This window comes from Anas acuta, chromosome 20, assembly GCF_963932015.1.
Source record: "Anas acuta chromosome 20, bAnaAcu1.1, whole genome shotgun sequence".
NCBI lineage: Eukaryota > Metazoa > Chordata > Aves > Anseriformes > Anatidae > Anas > Anas acuta.
Window position 1 is genome coordinate 3,790,144 of NC_088998.1, and position 20,495 is coordinate 3,810,638.

General features: G+C 52.1%; 1 protein-coding gene and 1 long non-coding RNA gene across 15 annotated transcripts in view; one reads left to right on the forward strand and one right to left on the reverse strand.

Annotated features, from left to right (window-relative positions):
- Nucleotides 1–20,495, reverse strand: part of ASTN2 (astrotactin 2) — a 324,948-nt gene that overhangs the window by 49,755 nt on the left and 254,698 nt on the right. The window contains exons 20-21 of one of the 14 annotated variants that reach the window (XM_068656622.1): nt 19,194–19,265; nt 18,712–18,911 (exon numbers count right to left, since the gene is read on the reverse strand). The exons of 12 other annotated variants lie outside the window; for them this stretch is intronic. In XM_068656622.1, the coding sequence (XP_068512723.1) occupies nt 18,874–18,911; nt 19,194–19,265 (110 nt within the window). In that variant the 3' untranslated portion in view covers nt 18,712–18,873. Of the gene's footprint in view, nt 1–18,711; nt 18,912–19,193; nt 19,266–20,495 lie in introns of those variants that run through there. One more of the 14 variants, XM_068656623.1, reaches the window with a different exon arrangement.
- Nucleotides 2,904–10,097, forward strand: LOC137842513 (uncharacterized). The gene is made up of 3 exons (XR_011089092.1): nt 2,904–6,053; nt 6,579–7,447; nt 7,550–10,097. It is a non-coding gene; the product is annotated as an uncharacterized lncRNA (long non-coding RNA).

Consider the following 20,495-nt stretch of genomic DNA (forward strand, 5'->3'; position numbering starts at 1 on the left):
GGTGGGAAAGAAAGATTAATTAGGAGAAGTCAGCACTCAGGTTGTCTGTCGGTAGCACATTATCCTGCATGAGCATGTGTGGCCGTCCCCACGCGGGTGGCTGACAGCACGCCTTGTGGCCACCAGGGAGGTGACACAGGACACTGTGCAGGAGTGACAGCCCCAGGCTCACAAACTCCTCCCAGCAATACCAGTGGAGTGAGAGGAGGCTCAGGGCTCAGAGAGGTGGAGTTTTACACGGTTTCTAGAAGCAGGGCTCCACAGCATTTGTCCCCACAGTGCCTGCCCCACTCTGCTGCCTCCTCAGCCTCCAACCGTTACCAAAAACAAGGCTCTGTTTTATGCTGATGGCATGAGGGGAACAAGAAGCAATTGCTCTCCACTGGGTGAACTGGTGCCAACGCTAGAAGCCTCTCTCCAGCACAGCACGTGTATGGGTACAACCAGGACTTGCATCTCAGATGTGAGCTCTAAAGGGTTAATGCCATTAGCTAGCATCTGGCGTCAACCTGAGTTTTCTAAGAGGGATCAGAGAGGATTTCTCTTCTCGTTCAAGCCACCCATCCATCATGCTGACCACCCCGGCCACACACAGCCTGGTGATGGCGAGGTGCGGCCTCGCTCACCTCCCTGCAGCACCTCGAGGTGCTGGGGCAGGTCCTGCCACAAACAGTGCCTTCATGGTTAGCTCACGGGCTCCCATCACACAGCACAGACATTTCTATCCCTCTGAAGGAGGGCAGATCCTCTCCTGTGCCCGTGGTCAGCCCCTGAGCACCCTGAGCTCAGCTGTGTGGGCCCTGAAGTCCACACCGGCCTGGCCCGGCGCTCTCCATTGACGGCCCATACGATCAGCTCCCGCAACGCCGCTAAACTGGAAGCATTTGGGCTGAAATTTTCCACACTGGGTATCTGCCTCAGGCTGAATTTTTTTTGGAAAGTTTCGGATAAAACAAGTCCAGGCAATTCCAAGAAGGCAGCTCGGGAAAAATATAGTCTTCCTTATGTTAAGAAAAAAAAAAAAAAAAAAAAGGACAAAAACCCAAACCAACTTACAACTTCAGTCACAAAGCCCCAGTGGCCCTGTTGTTCAGCGCAAGGACTGGGTATCTGGCAGACCAGCCAGTGCATTAAGGACATGGCTCTGTCACCCAGCAGAAATCATATTCAAACTGGCGATGTGACAAGGCCCTGTCACTGCCCAGCCTGCTGTCACAGAGAGGCAGTTCGGCTTCTTCTGGTTTCCCTGAGATGTCCCAGCCCCTCACAGCTCCAGCACCGGCTCATGCCACGGTCACATCCCTCCCAAAGGGCAGGGGAGCATGTCCCAGCCAAAAGGCTCCTCTGCTCGTTGCTCAGGGACGAAAAAACATTGCTGCCTGCTCCCCAGATGCTCGGGAGAGGCAACCAATGCATTAATCACGACTGCAGTCGAGGCACAGTGAGGGCAGAGGACCATGCAGGGGCTACAGATGATGCTGGCACTCGAAGGGGGCACTGCAAGACCACCACAGCCACCTTGCTGCGTGGAGAAGTGCCTGAACGAAAGGACTTCACTCACCTCCTGCTGAAACATGCTGGGGGGCTCCAGAGATTTCTGTGGGGCAGCTTATAATGGAAAAACAGATAGAAGGAAACAATACAACCCAGCAACAAAGCTATATAGAAGCTTCTTGGCTCATTATGACCTATTCTGGATAAAGAGGCCTGCTGCCCTGCTCGTCTCAGTGCTCTGGGGTTTCTCTTCTATTAATTTATTGAATCACAAATGGCAACAGGCACCACACGCTGCTGCTGGCTGGGCAGGTAACCCATGTTGGCATGGTGTGTGAGCAGAAAGCTGGGCACACATCGGCTGCCAGGCAAATCCCTTCAGCTGGCTTTATGTCCCTTCAGCCTCTAAGGCAGGCATCTGGCTAGGTTCTTCCTTCAGCCAGCAGGAAGGTTGAGGTATCTCCTGATGGTGATTCCTCACACCCAGACAGGGCTGATGAAGACGAGTGAGAAGGATTTCCACAGAGGAAACCTGTGCAGCTCTACTGCCTACTGTGTGGCTTTGGACATGCAAGGGACATGGTTTAGTGACAGGACTTGGTGGTCTTGAAGGTATTTTCCAACCTAAATGAATGCATGACTCTGCAGGTCAGCAGATGAAGTTAATGAGATAACACGTCCAGGCCTACAGATACAGCCAATTTATCTTTGAAACAACCAGACTCATATCTAGACTATTCTACAGTATACATGGTAAAGTGCAACTGAAATATGGATGGAGACTGAACTTCAGGAAGGGGGAGTGCGAGACACCATCCCAGATCCACGTTTCCAGCCAAGTCATTTCAATTAGACTGGACACAATTGCAGCCAGCACAACCCATCAGCGCCACATGGACATTGGTACGTGGTGATAACTGGGTGCTGGCACCCACGGGCTAGGAGCTCATTGCCCTGGCTGTGGGCACCAACTAGGCTGGAAAGCCCAGGAAACTATTGGTCCTTGAGCAACCCTTCAGGGCTGTGTGCATCGTCTATACCTTCTCCAAATGGAAATAACAACAATACCCCATCCCAGAGATGGTGAGAAAATAATTCATCAAACACTATAAATTAATGATGGAATAACATCTCAGGTGGAGCAAAAACTCACATGTTGATCTGCTAGAACATTCCATTTCCCTCTGTCAAAATCTTAAAAACCTAGCACTGAGAGAAGCTTAAATCTCCCTCCCTACATTGGATTGGGACCCTCGGTAGGTAAGAGCTTGTCTTGTATCTGTACCTGCTCTGTGGTTCAACAGATGACTCCAGTCTTCAGGGCTACCACTGTGATCCTTCACTAGCATCAGGAAACGTGTTGGGAGGAAGAACAGAAAAAAAAAGCCGGCACTGCCTCAGCTTTGCTGTCTGACCAACGCCCCGAGGAGACAACTGTCATGTGAAACTCCTGCAAGGATGGCGCAACCGGTTGCATGTCAGGGGGCTTGGGAAGGGGTGGTGGGAGCTGGCAGGGTGGGCAGCTGCTCAAAGGAAACCACAAAGGACTGACCAAGCACTTGAAGGATTCCACGCATACCTCCCAGATACGCCTGCCGGTGCGGTTACAAAATCCCTGCCCGACACTTGGGGTGGCGGCATGCTGTTGAAAAAAATAGGGGGAGGAAAGGAAGAAAAAAGGGAAAAACAAAACCCCAAACAACGGTTCATGGGACATACAGAGGGCTGCAAGTCCTACGCTTTAACGAGACGCCACAGGCAGCGCTGCCTTGGAATTTGGGCTATGCTTGCGGTCCGTGGGGCGACTTGCTGAAGCCTTTGGTCACATTAAGCAACATTACATGATAATGCTGCAGCACTTTCAGGCTGAGGGAGAAGGAAAACAAAACAGATGACTCTGGATGGAAAGGCATTGCTGTAAACCTGGGAGGGAGAAGAACATTCCTTTGGATACTTTTTTTGGCTGGTTGTGTCCTCCCCTCCCCGCCTCCCACCTCTCTCCTCCTCCCCCTCCCCTTGGAGAATTTGTGACAGCAAGGGTTTTGTTGTTGTTCTATTATTATTTTTTTTACTAACATTTCCATATTAAATAGAAAGGAAGAGTGTGAAAGGCCATGCAGAGTGGTGGCAGCTAGACAGTGGAATCTGTAACTGAAGGGTGGAGCGCGAGCACTGGAGAGGTGCCGGTTATTTATAGGGTATGAGTGAACACAAAAAATGTCTGGCCCCTTTAAGGCCCCTTAATCCAAACAACCAATGGAAAGAAAAAAATGGGAAAAAAAGAGCGGAAAGAAAGAAAATAAAACAAAACAAGGAGAAAAGGCATCTCTGCACCAGACTGCGAAGCATGAAGGAGGATGGGGCGATGGCGTGGCACAACACAACCCCTGGCCAGACCTGAGCCCGGTGTCCTCCGGGAGCCACAGCCTCGGCGAGGAGACCACGGGCAGCCCCAGGCACAGCTGCCTCTCGGGTGGGACAAGGAGGCTGTTTTGAGCACGAGAAGAGAAGTTCAAGGAAATTAAGAAGGAGAAGCTGAGCACGTCAGGAGCATGGGCCAGAAATTCACTCTCTTTGGTCTCCATTAGAGCAACCAGGGATCTTTGCATGCCAAGCCGAGGAGAAGAGCCTGGGAGATGCGGCTGTTTACTGCCCTCACTCTTGCCTTGGGATGCATAAGCTGGAAGATCATTGCTGAGGCACAAATGCACCTTCCCCTTTGCTTAAGGCTGCTGAAGTATTGGCAAGAGCCCCGTGCCTGGTTGCAGGCATCGCACTGAGAGAAAAATGGGGCTGCAAGGAAAGCACGGTCTGACCAGAGCAGGACAAATGGCCATGGTCCAGTGCAACCTGCAAAGAGATACTGAAAGGATGGTGGTTGTTAAGGCTAGAGAGGAGAAAACCAAAGATATTAAAATAGTCTTCAAATATTTAATATGTTGTACCAAAGAAGAAAAGGATGAACTGTTCTCCAAGTCTGCTGGACAAGAAGAAGGGGGATTACTCTGCAGCAAAAGGAAGGACAAAGCTTTTGTGGCTCGGTATTTCAGCGCAGGCGTGGATGCTCTGGGAAGGCCCTTGTCAGGGCTGGTGTAAGCAGGGTTACTCTGCTCTGTCCCTGGAAGATCATCCCTTCCAGCCCTTTCTAGGACTTTCCTAGGAGTCCTGATTGATTTTAGCCCAGCTGAGCAGTGTTTTCCCTCTACAAGATCTCCTTCCTGAAGAGGAAAGAGAGGAACCTCAGTGCAAAGAGGTGCCACACAAAGTCATGGCAGTTCTGTGCTCTAAGCAAAGCTCCTTTTTGCTTTCTTTCCAGAAGAAACGCATGCAGTTATGCCTATCTCTTCTAAGCAGACATAAGGGAATTGTGAAGAGGTCCTGGAAGACACTCAGCACTTAGGTGATTTAGTGCACAACAAAGTGGACAAGTCATCAACTTCAATGAATACACACCTGGAACCAGAGAAACCGAAGACAGACAATTCTTTGGACAGAGAGGGGTCGGTAAAGAGATTCAAGAACTCGAGTGGATGACAGTGACACTAAATCCTCAGGTCTTTTCACAACCCCTGCTCTTATTCCCTAGGATCCTGTTGAACCCATGAGCCTTCACTAATAGGTTTCATTCTTCTCTGCCAGTATCAAATAACAAATGTCAGATCTCATATGGGAACCACTAACAACATCAAAATAAGATTTATATGGAAAGACGAAGTTCAAAAGAACGGTTACAAAATGCAGAAAGGTTTTGTTTGTACCCAGTCACACACAAATAAAATCAAATCAAAACACCGCTGTTCAGGACTGGGCTCACTGTCACCCATGACCTTCTCCCACCATCATTGCAATTTTGAATGCTGGACGCTGGCTACAAATTAATTTGCTGAAACTGAGGAAAATGCTTCCCTGATGTGTAAACAAGAAAAGGCTAAACATGCATTAGCTAATCCCAGACTTCAGCTGATCGCTTTTGGTTCAAACTCTATGCTAATACTCCCTCTAGCTTTCCTTTCTCCAAAGAGAAGGGCTCCAAAGCTCTAGATCTGCTCCTCACCTTCCAACCCTGTGAGAAGGACAACAGCGTAATAATGGCAAAATCCTCGAGCGCCAGCTGGTGATGCTGGCTTAGTTGAGTGCCAGCTGGTGATGCTGGTTTAGTTTTTCCGGTGACCACAGAGAAGCCGAAGGCATCTCAGATGTGGAAAAACGGATGCATGGAGAGGTAACAAGACTTGGCCGCAGAAGGGAGAGGCAGATCCTCAAGAGGCATAAATCATTCCAGCTCTTCTGATGTCAGCACCCCAGGGAGGTCGGGCCAGCGTCGAGCGGAGCAGCAAGGAAGAGGAGGGCTGAGCCTCTTCCTGCTTGTCACAATGCGAGTCCAGGAAAGTCGGACCCCAGCTCTCCTCCTGCTCTGGACTTCTGCCACCATCTCATCCTGCTCGGAGAATCTGTCAGCACACCTCAACCCTCGAAAACTGGGGCTTGAGCCAAGGCCCTCAAAAGGGAGCAAAGGAAGGATGGGAGACGGAGTCCAAAAGTGTCTTTCCGCTCTAAAGGTGAGCCCTTTGGAACGAGCTGGAGTCACATTGGCTCTGCCTGGGGACGGCCTGCCAGTGGCTGTTTGATATGTGGAGTGAACGAAAACGTTACCCCCACGCGATGATGTTCCAGCACCTTTCAGCACCAACTTGCCTTTTCCTTTATCTTTTTTTGTTTTAAACACAGACTCTCGGGAAAGCAACTTAACAGACCAAGCTGCAAAGCAGAGACAGAATAGAATTGTCTTTTTTTTGGCTTCCAATACAAGAATGCAAAGCATTGTCTCTCTGGGAGGAGAATTAAGTATGGGCAAGTGTTTTGGCAAGAGAGCCACAGAGGAGAATGGAAGGCGAGGATGAGGCGGGGGAAGAGGAGGGGAGGGAGGGCTGGGGGTCAGATGGATGGTTTGGTCTTTTATAAATCTTGGATGGGGAAGAGGCACACAGATGGCTTTGTGTTTTAAAATTATTCTAATAAATCAACTCCATAATCATAATCAAAATGCCCTTGTCTCTCTCTTCCCCCTCTTCCATGTATCACAGCTGAGCAACAAGGCTGGAGCGTGTGTCTGCAGAGGGAATGGCGAGCACTCAGGACAAAAACAGACCGCGGAGAAAGAGCGAGGGGAAGCGTGCGAGGCGAGCGTGCAAACGTGCATGCACGCGTGACCACAGCGGGGTGCGGGAGCCACCACAAGCACCTCGTGACAGCAGTGTGGGAGCGAACAAACAGCACGAGCAGGGAGGGAAGGGACACGGGGGGCTCTGCAGCACGCAGCGGGTGAACCGTTTTTGGGGCGAGGGCGGGCACGTCCTGCAGGAGGGGACCATGTCAAGGCAGGAACGTGCAAACGCGTGCAGGAAGAAGGTCCGAGCGTGAGAGCGAGCCTGCAACTATCTGCAAAGAGAGGAGCTATCCCGATGGCGGGGGAAGGAATGGGAAAAGGCAAGGTCTCGTCTCTCCCAGGCGGGAGCGGACGTGCCGGGGAGGAATGCTGCGTCCCCGTTCCAGTGCTCGCTCTTGGCTGCGAGGAAGGTGCAGCCTCTCCTCCTCCAGCAGGAGCCACCGGGCCTGGTCCGCGGGGGGAGCAGAGGCTCCCGCTGTCCGGGTTTTCCATTCGGAGCTCCACGTGGCACAAAATCCCATCGGTTTCCCTGCCAGAGGGAGCCAGGTGGAGAGAACAATAAAAAGCAGAAGGCGCGGGGTGGGGCGGGATGGTCCAGAGCGGATGCAGAGGATGGAATTAATCAGCTGTCCGGGAGGAATATTAGAGCTCTTCGGCTTGTCGTCAACGCCTTCTCCTCCTTCCCAAAGACAGACACAATGAGAGACCAAGGAACATTTCCTATTGTTACAGGGGATTTGTCCACAAGGTCCAGCCCCATGTGGAAGTCATTACCGGCTGGGAGTGGTAGGTATCTTGCACAGAACATGCAGCTAGATGGGATGGGGGAGGGCAATGGGGAAAAAGTTGAGAGACCAGAGATGATGTGTCCCTGTCTACTTGATTTAGGCATCTCGAGGGAGACTGTCACCATAGCAGCCCAGCTCCCAGTCCAGGGATCGCTGTGGGCTGAGGTACGAAGTGTTTTGCTTAATATCACCCCTTTGACTGAGCCAAAGTCCTGAGCACTCCTACGAGAAGCCATCAAGGGTAGCTCCGCGCCAACAGGAACGGATCATGAATTTCACTGCTGCTACCGAACGGGGAAGGGAGGGACAGTTACGTCAAGGTTTTCTTTTCCCTGCCTCCAACCCTCCCTAGATAGAAAACCGAAGAGTGGCTGCAGCAACAGCTGTACGAAGCACGAGGTGAAGAGCTGACCACTGCCCACCTGCACGTCCTCCCGCTCCAGCAGAACTTGGCCTTCAGGATCATCCGTGGAAGAACGTAATTATCCGTGGGTGAGAGCCCAGGACTGAGTGATCAGAGGGAATCAACACCTCCGAGCTCCCGCGGGGAAGCAGATCCTTTTAGACACATGTTACATCTAAGCCTGGTCGTTTCACGCTAAATCATCCTGAAGTCAGCAGCATCTCCAGCAGTGGTGATGTCAGCGCCCTCAGGACAGCCGGCCTCGTGCACGGAGGAAAGGGGCACCTCGGAAATCAGTGGGAAATCAACATCTAGGTAAAACGCAGCTCTCCCTAGGCCTCCCAAATCCACTCCCGACTTCCCCAGCTGTGAAGGAGCAGATAGAAGCAAAGTCAGCTGTGGGGACTGGGGGTTAAAGTAATCAGATTAAGCCTGGCTTGGCCATTTGGTCCAACAGGAACCGCACAATGCATCCAAGGAGAACTGAGGGGCCAGGGGAGCAAGTGATGGGCAACAGGCAGCTGGCCTGCCTGCTAAATGCCACCCACTGATCTGGCATCTTTGGCACAGAAATATTTCTCCCAGAGATCTCAAAGCATATCAAATGAGCAACTTTTAGGCTCCCAGGAAGCGGAGGTGCCACTTTTACCCGGATGACATTTGGAGCATGCGTACAACTCCTTTAACTGCTTGCCGCTCTTGAACCAGCCTCTCCAAAACCACTCAATGTATAAATACACAAACGAGAAGCAATACCAACACTGAAAGGTGCCTTATCGCTACCCTAACCAGTTGCCTTCCACCTGGCGAGTTTGCTCTTTCACACAGCGGGCTTTTGTTAGGTTTCCACAAGGGTAGTGACAGAGGTGACCCGTGGGCTGTGCCAGGGGGTCCACCTCCAGGAGATGCCATACTCCAAACCCAGCTTCACGCAACTGCCGTCAGAAAACTGCAGTATCTAAAGGGCAAGGCTTTGGAAGGGAAAGGAGGGCAGGCACATAGCCAAGGGGATTCTGGCAATATGGTAGGACAGGCAGCATCTCCTGGGTTTTTCAGAAGCTCCACAAGCATCAAGCACAACTACCACGCTTGCAGAAGGGCACACACAGCTGTCTCAGACCACACGTCCCCAAACAGTGCTGGGGGAGCAGAAAACCATTACCGTATGGGATGACCACGAGAAACAAGGACTCTCTACCACCCCAATAAATTGTAGGACAGCACCCTCCCAAAAGCCTTTTTTTTTTTTGCACCGGTGATTAAGCAGATTTCTCCAGCCTCCTGCCCTTGCTGCAGGGCCCAACCCACACCACACCATTTCTTGCCTGCCTTGAGTTCAGTGCACAAAGAAGCCCTTACAAAAATCAAGCCCAAGCACAGTGGTATGATGCTGTGATCTGTTTTCTTAAAAATAAATAAAAATACTTGTTATTCTTCCATGGAAAATGAACGCGGGGAAGATCAGCATGGTCAGCTCATTTATCTCCAAGAAATTTCTTCTTAATTGAGCAGGGTGTCCCTCCCCACAGGACAGCTCTCAGCTGGGTATTTTTACAAGTATGAACATTGCAGCTTTTTCTTGTAAATGGTGTGAATGTTCTCCTCTATTTATGTCCTACAAAACCTCATTTTTACCAACATTTATGCATCATAACACATAACCCTGATCCTGCAAAATCTCTACACGGGCACAGATTTGTGTATGCCTGAGATCTCCCTGGCTTCAATGAGCTATTCATCTGCAGCTTGCTGAAGAGGCTGAAACTGTACTTATGTTTTATGTATGTGGAAAAATTATTACATAGCAATAGGGTTCAAACAGGAGCCCCCAGATTCATCAGATGTCTGACTCGCTTGGTACACACAGTATAAAATGGAAAGAGGGGATGGGAAACATAATAAGATGCAATAAAAATGTCCTTAAATGTTTCAGGTTATTGAAAAAATCTCGCTTTGTGAGCTCTCTAACTTTTGAAATCATGAACATGCATTCTTACAAAGTTAGACTTAAAAGTAGCTTATATTTAATTTAAAATTGCATTGTTCCAATTATACCTACAAAAGACACACAACACATACATGTATAAAATGTATTATTACACTGTAAAATGTATATTTACATTATTTAAATTAAATTTAAAATTAAAGTCATACTGAAACTAAATGTACTTGCTTGCCATATGTCTTGGTAGGACACGCTCTGCTCATTCCGTAAGACCAAAGAATAGAAAAATAAAAGCTAGGTATTGAACTCAAGTAGAGCTTTTCTCTTTATTTTTTTCTTATTTTTTAAATTTTAGGCAACCTTTTTATATCTCCATGTACACATTCTCAACTATGGAACCAAAGACGCAATAAAAACAGGGCAAACCTGGTGCTGCCCTATGGAGTCAGCGCCTCACCCTGTCCGCGCGGCACCAGCAGCAGAGGTGCCGCCGTGGTTGGGATGGACAAGAGCAACTCCAGCACTGCTCTGGGTGCTCTACATCACACCCTTGGTGCTTTGCACCTCTCCCGTGGCACCGGAGAGGTGACAGCCATGCACTGAGTGCCCCTCGCCACTCAAGCACGAGGCCGCGCTTCGCCCCGAGCCAACACCGCTCGGACGCAGCCCGTTCCCAGCCCCACGTCTCTCCCACCTCCCTCCCTCGTGCTCCCCCTGCACACCGAGTTTTCCTCTTCGTTGCCTCTCTCTCTCTTTCACTCTCCTACCACAGCTGGTTAAAATTACGCTGGAATTTTGTTTTTCTGTCAAGTGAATTTGGACCTGGTAAATCCCTCCCAGCCATTCCAGTGGCCTCCCAGCGAACATCGAGGCTGCATGTAATATACATGATTTAAGAAAGGTGCTGCTGGAGCTATTTCCGAGCACGTTCGTGATAGAGGGCCCGGGGCAGCCAAGAGGGGCTCCCGCGGCTTGCAGACACCCGGGGCCGGGGAGAGACGGCGGGGTTTCTGCCTGAGGAGCGGGTGGGGGCAGGAGGGGAGGGATGAAGGCATGTCATGTCAGCTGGGGCGGCTCACCTTGCAAGGACGATGCACAAAACTACAGCAAAACAAAACAGAAACATCCCGGGCTTGGAGAAATCCCAGTGCTTTTGTCTTGAGAGACCACAGGAGCAAACATGAAAACCCTCCGGTGAGCCAAGCCAATGGGGAGCTGTGGTACAGCAGGAGCAGGACACGTTCTTGGCTGACCCGGGGAAGCTAAGGTCTTGCAAAACCATACAATAATAAATCAAGGGGTACTCGTGCATGTAGGCACACACGTGCACCTGCACACGTGCCGGGCACAGAGCAGAGGCCGCAGTGCTCCCCCCATGCTCGGTGGTGGTGGAGCCACCTTGGACTCAAGGCAGCAGAACAAAGTGCAGGGAATTTTGGCTCGCTTCGGGGCAAGGATGGGACCCAGCCTGGGGACGTGCCCAAGGACCCCCAATGCTCCCCTCCACTGCTCCTCTGGGGATCCCAAAGGGTCCTGAAGCTGGTGGCCCCCCAACCAGCAAAAGGCTTGGGCCACCCTCATAGAGCTACAGGAGTTCCCAGAAGACCAGGCTGTAATTATGAGCAGGACCAGTCAGGAATACTAGGTCAAAAGCGGTTCTCCAACAAAAAAAATCCCTTCTGGTTAAAAATAACAGGTTTAGAAACAGGCATAGAGTTCAATGAAATTTTGTTTCGGGGGAAACAAAGCGAGGCAATGTCTTTGATAGTGTTGAAACTGCCCCATTACAACATTTTTTGAATGGAACAATGCAGTTTTAGCCTTCAAAGAGAGTTTCTTAAACACAAAATCACCAAACATTAAAAATATTAACTTTTTAAAAGGTCAGGAAGAGAAAAACTTCTCACTTTCTCACAACAAAGCCTCTAAATTAACCCTAAGTAGGTTTTATTGAGGACTAAGGAATGGAAGTTGGGGGCTATAAAGGGGAGATTTTCTTTAATGGAATATTTCAAATGATTATAGCAGGGAAAAAGGGGGAACTGTTCCCTTTCGTCATAATTAAATACATGCATTTTGTGTGTATATATATATATCTGTGTACATGTACTTCTCTTCTTTTCGGACTGAATCTCCAGCCACTCCCCAGGTTTAATTAATCGTGCCGGGCACACAAACACGGCCCCTGCACAGGACAAAGCACAGTCCCTGAGCAAACCAAAGGGTGAAGGAGCACCCACGGGTGAAGCATCTCGCTTTAACTCACACAATGGGTCAGCAGCAAACCTGCAACCAGGGTTAGCTTCATACCCGATGCCAAGTACGTGAAGGAAAAGGCATTTATAAGGTGATGAGTGAACAGTCAAAGAGCTGTCTGCTTTGGGCAGGGCTAGATGTGACCATCAAAGGTGGTGTGTGCATGTGTGTGCACGTACGCACGCCCATACCCACCTCCCGGGTGGGGTTAGCAGCCATCGGTGAAACTACCGAGAAGTGTAATGGAAAAATAAAATAAAAATAATAACAAAAATCAAAGGCTGAATCTTGTTACTAGCCTGTATTTCTTCCCCCTGCCCCAAACACAGCAATAAAAATAGTAAATTAACTTTGAGGTATTTTTTTCCTCTTAGTCTAGTATAAGTTTCAGATGATATGAGAAGCTTTTATATATAATCTAGATTTATGGCTTTTTTGTTTTGCAACTGAAATGTTGGGTTATGAAAGAGAAGGAAGTTGTGTTTTGGTCATAAATAGAAAACATGCAAATAGAAAATCATTCAGCTATTAGTTTTGCAAACTTGATCCATGCATTTGTGTACCTACATAACCACGCACGCACCAAGATCCAGAAACAAACCCCACGCTGCTGCATCACGTTTCTACAACATATCTGTGCGTACTTATAGAGAACCCACTTACTGCCTTATTTTGGTGTTTGAAAACCTGCCAGTAAAAAGCCAAAATGTCAGTAAACACGGTGGATGCCGTCACTGTTTCTCTTTGCAGGTTGGTTTCCCTCGTGTACAAAGGTCAGCTCCAGCTCCAACATAAATTATTACTGCCTACTTGACTCATAATAACATACCCAAATAATAGCCAACACATGCTGGATGCCTTATGGATGAAAAATCTCGATCCTGAAGAACTGGCAATTTAAAAAGCTCACTTGGATAAAAAAAAAAAATAGGAGAAGAAGCATCCTTGCCCAGGTTTTGCAGGCGGGGCAGAGCTCACCACTCACCGGGGCAGCACGCAAAGCCCACGGCACGAGCCTCCACCTCCGAGCCCACCCCATGCTCACCCTGTGGCATGGAGGAGCACCCGGGGCCGGTTTGTGGAGGCAAAACCTCTGCTAAAACTCATCCCTAGGATGCTTCGACTTGATACCTGGTTGGGAATGCCCAGGTGGGTGTAAAGGCCGGGTGGGAGCGGCATCGGGCCGCACGGTGCCTGCCACCTGCCCGTGCCCCAGCCGAGCACCCCCCGGCCTCCTGCCGCCCCGCACCGTCCCCACGAGCCCATCGGCAGCGCTCGCTGGCTCTAACCCTGACGTGTAAATAATGACAGACCATTTCCACGGCTTTCCAGCCTATTACACCGCTCTTTGGACCTTGCCTCCGATCAGAACAGCAAACCTGTGTCCCTGCGTGACCCCCCTGGCGCAGCCAAAGCAAACCAACATGCTATATTTGTTTTCCAAGCCCGGGCCAGGAACGATTCCCGTAAGGCTCAGCCTGGCTTAATGGAGCTGTGTCTGTGCTGTGCCTCTAAGCCTACATTTGGCAGCGGGGCCTCGCCTGGCTCGGGCGGGCCGCGGCGGTGTTTGCTGAAGGTAACTCCGAGGCGAGGAGAAGCGGCAGCAAGCGGCGATGGCGGGGAGGGGAGGAAGCAAAAAAAAAAAAAAAAAAAAAATGAGGATGAGGGACAACGAGGAGGAGGAGGGGCAGCCGGAGGGTGCTCCCGACCTTCCCAATGTATCGCGGCTGTTCGGAGACAAAACTTGGCTGTACAGCAGGTTTCCAGAGGAGCACAGTGAGAGGACAGCTGGGGCTGCAGCCCGGCGCGAGAGCCGGGAGCTCCTCGCCCGCCTGCGTCACGCCGCTGCCGCGCTCGCCCCGCCGGCCTCTTGCTCAATCGCCGCAGCAGCCGGGATGTTTTCCTTGGAGGAGGCGGCTGCTCGAGGGCAGGCTGTGCTCAGGGGTGGCTGGGGTGCCACCGACAGGGCCCCCCCTGGGTCATTGTTCTGCTGGGTGACAGTCCTGGCTTCCCTTGTGCCACCGTCGCATGCCCAAGCCGTCACAGAGCTCTGCTGTGTTTCCTTGCCCATCCCTTTCCCCAAAGCTCATGTTCTTGAGGCCTTGGCTACCTGGCCCCCTTCCAAAGGAGCATCCTCAGGACTGCACCCGGCATGAGACATCCAGAAATCACTTCTGGGGCCTTCACACAGCCAGGCAGCACACACACCCTTCCTTACGCCCAGCCAGCTGTGGCTTCCAGTCACTCCAAAGAGCAAGGATAGAAATCTTGCCCTAAAACAGATGAGATCCTGAGGTTTTTTCATCCCATAGCCCTTCCCTGCATGCTGGCAAAGCCACTTTCCACACTTCCCAGGCACCTGCTTTAGTGCAGGGCTCTGTGGTTTGCCAAGGCCTGGTACCAGCAGAGAGCCACAAGCTCAGCCCCACGCACCACATCTGGGCATGGAGGGAGATTTCACTCAAGGAGGGATATTTGCCAGTAGGATTTCCTCACTGCCAGTGCTCAGCAGAGGAACAGGTAGGTTGGCCGCACCAGTGACACCTGTAACACACAGTCATGGCCTGCACTTAGCAGGCACTAAGGTGCTAATTATAATTTCAGAGCAAGTCCCATTAATTGCATCACTGAAACCCAGCTGTCCCACCATACCGTGCTGTGCAGCCCTGGTGTGCTGGGAGCCTTCCCTCCAGGCCAGGTGCACCCAGCACGAGTGGTGCCACCCTGATGCGGGACAGGAAAATCTTTGGGGAGGATGAGGAGAGCACAGTTGCTGGGCCCGGATCTTCTACCGAGTGCTGACACGGGTCCAGAGCAAAGCAGGAGAAAGGAGAGACACTGAATCTGCAAAGTTTGGCTCAAGAGCCAGAGCAGAAGCTGAGCTTGCTCAAAGCTTGGATGTATTCGGACCGGGAAGAGATTCAACTTATTCGGAAGAGGATGGCCATAAAGTTTGGACCCAGAACTGCGCTGCTATTGAGTTTGTCCTGTTTGAGTTCCAGGTTTTTGCTGGACACGTAGGTGGTGGTGTCCCTGTCCTCGGAGGAAGGTGCACAGGGCTGCTCCCGTGTGGACCCCTCACTGCTCCTCAGCCACCTCGACACTGGGGGAAGGAGACGGGCTTCTGGCCGTGCCTCCGGGACACAGAGAGGTCCTGTCACTGCCTCATGGGCAGAACTGCTCCGTGTTCTCCAAACAAGCAACCTCTGAGCCCGGAAAAGGCTCATCAAGGCTGGCTGTGAAGAGGATGAGACATCTTCCTCTGAGAGTCCTCAAAAACAGCAAACAAGCTACCCAGAAAACCACCGAAGAAAAACATCCAAGAGGTCTGGGTGCCTCTAACACGCCCCAGGGAGGGGGCCGGGCCCTGCGCCACAAGGCTCCACTTGGACATCTCCAAGGGCAAACCCAGGGGACACCAGTGGCTCCTGGAGCCTGAATGCTGCTTGTACCTGTGGCACTTGCTCTCACCCAGCCCTGCTGCTGATATAGGGGGTGTAGGGGCATCACTTTCAGCCACTAAAAATAGGATGTAACCGCTGGGCCCTGGCACAAAGGGGCTTCAACAGCAGCTCCTGCACTGCAAGGCTGCCGAAGGCCTCCGTCCCTCAGCAGCATGGGCAGGCAGGGAGAGGCAGCTAAGCTTTTAACGGAAAACGTAAAGATTTTCCATGAAAACAAACCCTCTACGACAACAAAACTGGATGTTCTGGCAGCTTTCCCCAGCGTGGCACTGGGCAAGCGAAAACTATTTCCCTGCCACCTCCACCCTCGATGGTCCTGCTGTGGGGACAGGGCTGCGTGGCACCTCTGCCGATCCCATCGGGGATCCCACCGGGATCATCAGGGCTGGGGCACAGCCCCCAAAACCCCATCAGGGTGGGAGCACAGGGCAAGACCCCCAGCTGCCCCCAGCCGCTGCCCGATTCTGGACACGGGAGGGAGGCGGCGGTGGCGGCCCCCGAGCCAGCCGGTGCTGCGGCGCCGCGAATGGCAGCGCTGGGGCTGCCTGAGTTCAGAGCGACCCAGACGGGGCCCCCTCGGCTTCCCGGCCAAGGCAGGACGCAGCAGCCCAGCTGCTCGGGCTTGGCTTCGCCTTGCATGGCAGCTGGGGGGGGGAGAGCCAAGCGTGGGGAGGGACGGGACGGGGAGCGCGCGCGCACACGCACGGGGGGCTGCAGGCGGCCTCCCCGGCTTGAAAGAAATAAATAAATAAGGCCGGGCCAGTAATTAGAAGGTGAAATCAGGACATAAAAGCAGCAGAAAGTCATCTCGGAGGGTGCTTTTTCTTTTTAACGGTTTCACCAAGATTTTTGCTTTACCCCAGGGTGTCCTTTGCAAATCAGGCCTCACTGCAAAGGCTATTGGATACGACTCTGACGTCAGCAGGGAAAAGGTCCCCAGACTCTCATTAGAAAGGGGAAGAAAAAAAAAATCCATCTTTTTTTTTTTTTTTTCCCTGACCAATTTAACCTTTTCAGAACAATAAACAGGCTGGTTACAGGACAAAACCAAACAAGCTGGAGGGCTGCGGGCTCGGCACGGGGACGGGAGACGGCGTGCGGGGAGCTCGTGCCGGGGTTTGCGCTGGCTCCGGGGCTGAGCTCAGCACCACAGCTCAGCACCGTCCTGCCCACAGCAGCACAGCCTGGCCTGTACGAGGGGCTTGCTTTTAACCCCTCGGTGAGCAGGGACAACGCTGCCTTACCTCTCCCTGCGCCAAACCTGCCGACTGCAACCCTGTGGTGCTGGGAGGAGGAAGGAGGAGGAGGGAGGTGGCCGAGGGCACCCAGCAGCAGCACCTCGAACACCCCTGCACCTCCCACCCGTTTGGGAAGGTGTTAGGATGTCAGGTTTCACAAGACCCTCGCACGCAGGTGCTGCACAGGAACAGCATGTGTTTACCAGCAGCCACACACGCTGGGAAGGGAGCAGCTCCTCGCTGCGAAACAACAGCCTTTGAAGACCAAGGTTGCTGTTTTGGGGGGATGACAGAGGTGCAAGGAGGCCCTAAGGGGCCAGGCTTGACCAAGAAGGGTCACAGCCACAGAGATTGTGCCCAAGCCTCTGGCAAATAAGAAATTTAACTTTCATGATGGTGAAGGGTCGCACCTCGAGCAAGCAGGCTTTTCTGAGGCAGAAAGATGAGGTTTGTCGGTGTGTGGGGCAGCACTGACAGAGCCTGGCCTGAGGTGCTTGGGGTGGGCAGTGACCCAGAGGGAACAACTGCTCCTCACGGGGTGTTTTGGGCCCCGTTTCCCCGCCATGGACAGGCAGGTCACGGTGAGCAGCCCTGGCAGAGCCGCTCCTGAGAATGGGGCTGCTGCTGTCCTTACACAGCCATCGCTCTGGGCTGGGGGAATGCTGCCGAGAGGGACAGAGCCAGCTGATGGGGATGGAGGCAGGAGGGACCTGGCTGCTCTCCCAGCTCCACCAGTCACCCCAGGACCAGGCTGGCTCTCCTGGGGGCTTCTGCAGGGCTCCCTCCATGTGTACCCTGCTTGTCTCTCCTTCCTGGGCTCCCTTCTGCCCTCAGCAACCCCTCACCCTTTCCTCTGAACCAGTTCCTGTGCTGCTCACACCATACGAAACCCAGTTCCCACCTGACACGGCAGGACTCTGCTCTCAGATAACCCTAAAGCCTGAGTGCAGCCACCCCACACCGCTCAAGGACTTTCTCCTCGGCCCTCACAGCACCATGTGGGCACGCAGCCCTTCTCCCTGCTGCGGCCCCAGGAGCGCCCCGGTGCCGGATACCCACTGCCCCAGCTCAGCTGTGCTGGCGAGCGAGGCCGAGCGGCTTGACCAGGTCCCCACCCAGCCCCAGCCCTCCCCACCCGCCCGCTGCGGGGTGCAGGGGAGGAAGCAAAGAGGCCTCTCGCTCCCGAGCTCGGCCTGGCTGCGCAGGGTGTGTGCGAGCTGGGCTCCTCGCTTCTCCTTTCCACGTCACTGCCCGAAGTGCAAGGCCTCGCCGCCATGTCCCTCCCCTGCTCGCCCCTCACCAGCACCACGGTGCTGCCACCCCAGCTCAGCCCTTCCCCGGGGTGCACTGGGCTGGGCAGGGTTTCCAGCAGGCTGCGGGGACCTTTCTGTGGCCAGCAGATGACAAACAGCCCCTTCACAGCAGGGCTAACAGCTCCGCAGACAGAGTCCTGGCCATTTTCTCATCTCCCACTGAACGCAGGGGTCAGCAGCAGCAGACAGAGGAGCTGGTGTTGTTGGTTTGGGGATTAGGGTGCAAAGCCCTCTGAGCAGCCTTCCCTTACCCTGTGGGTTGGTCAGAGAGCACCAAAAGGTGCCACACCTCATCAAGGAGAGGGGGCAGAAAACAACAGGGGGTCCCTGGCTCTTATCACCACTCGATCTCCAGCCTGCACCTTTGAACACCTTCATTTTGGTCCCTGCAGCCTCCCTGCTTACTTTCCCCTTCCCACCTCCCGCTGTGGCTGAGCCCCCAGCCCAGCCTGGCTCAGACATCACCTTGATTTTACCCCAGCGAGGCACACCGGGGGACGTCTGCCTGCCAGCCCCAAAAGGGGCTTTGTGCTGCACGGGATAATCCTGGGGGGGGGGGGTGTGTGATAAAAATCTCCTCATCCCCATGGAAATTGAGCCATGTTCCTCACATACCTCTGCTAATTCAATTTTACACAGTGTGAATAGACCTGCCAAGCCTTTATTATTCTTTCTTCCCCAGAAGGTCGCTGCAGAGGGGTCCGGCGGGTGGAGGGGAGGGTGGGCGCCTGCCCCGGGTGTCTCCTGGACCCCTCGTGCACCCCCAAGCTCCATCCCTGTGATCAGTGGCCATGCTCAATGCTCCTCAGGCATGTTTTGGTTCTCTCCTTTCAAAACACAGGGCTGAGGATGGAGGAAAAAAAAAGTCTGAGGCAAATATGTAATTGCTTAGAAATACCTGGGGCAGGCAGCAGTGGATTTGGGGTTTAGGCGAATATAAGGGAATAAAGCACTTGAGAGCAGCAGAGCTGGTGCTACAAGTCCTTATGATCCTCTATAGCTATTCTTGGTTTGCAGTGGTGTCTGCAAACACCTCTGTAACACCCTGACAGACCCATTCAGAGGTCTGGGAGACCAGGAGCGAGCTCAGGGAAAGCTCACTGTCCTGGACAGGCGAATACTCACACAAGCACATGGGTTTCAGAACAGCCTTGGTCTGCTGGAGCCCTAGGTCTGGTCCAGTGCCCACGGCTGACGCTGGAAAGCAGAAAAAAAATGGACTCGAGCCACCAGAGCTGGAAAACCCAACCTCTACCTGCAGCTTGCCTCCTAGCCTGGGCATCACCACCTCGGACTTGGGCTCCTGCACGTGGTGCAGGACACACAGGGACACAAGTCGTCCTCTGGAAAAATAGATTCTCGGTTTCTAAAGAAAACCAGAATCTGAGCCATTTCTCCCCCAAAACCTGTCCCAAATGGAACATGTATTAATGAGTTCATTTGGTGACCAAACACAACTGTTCAACCAGACTTGGAAAAAAAGCACACCAGGACACACAAGTGACAAGATATTTTGACTAAACTACCACCAAGGGCGGGCAAATCTCCTCAAGCTCCAGTTTCCAGAGATGACAGAAGGAGAAGGAAATTAGAAAATGAATAAGTAAATACAGTTATTAAATAAACACACAAAAAGGAGGAAATTCAATATTTACAAGATTTTTTTGTTAAGTGATAGGAAAAAAATTATGAACCTTAACACAAAAATTATTGAATGCATTTTAAATTTAACTATTTTAACGTATTACTGAATCTCTGATGTACTTTATGCCTGCAAATGGCAAGGCTACGCTAAGTAGCTGCAATATTTCCAACCTGTCCTGGCTACTTGAAATGCCAGTCAATGAGCTGAAGCGACTTAACTTTCACAATCAATAGCTCGGGCTTTTTTCTTTCCCCCTGCCCTTTTTTTCTAATTTTCTTGCGAGATTACCCACTAGTTTTCTCTTAAACCTGAAATTACTCTTATCCATTCCCTACATTAGTTCCACACTGAAGCTATTTTTTTGGGATTAGTTATTCTTACCCGACTGGAGGGGTGCTGGGAGGATTACCTGGAGTTTGCAGAGGGCTCTGACGATGGAAAGCACTATCTAAATGCTAAGTGTTACGAAGGCAGATGAGCTATTTACTGATCCCGATTGGTAATACCCCCCCCTCCAATTTGGGCTCAGAAATTGAAAGAGCAGAATTCTTTTTTTGGAGAGACAAATAGTGGGAGAAGGCCAAGACGAGGTCCACAAATAAAAGAAATCCTAAACCATCACTTAAGGTCAAAAAAAAGGGAGGGCTGGCTTTATTCCTGGCAAGAGCACGCGCCGATGATGCTGCAGGACCCGGAGCCGGGTGGGTGCAGGGGGGAAGAGAACCGCACGGGGGGCGATCGCCCCTCCTCAGTCCAATTTAATCGATTCCAATCATTCCTTA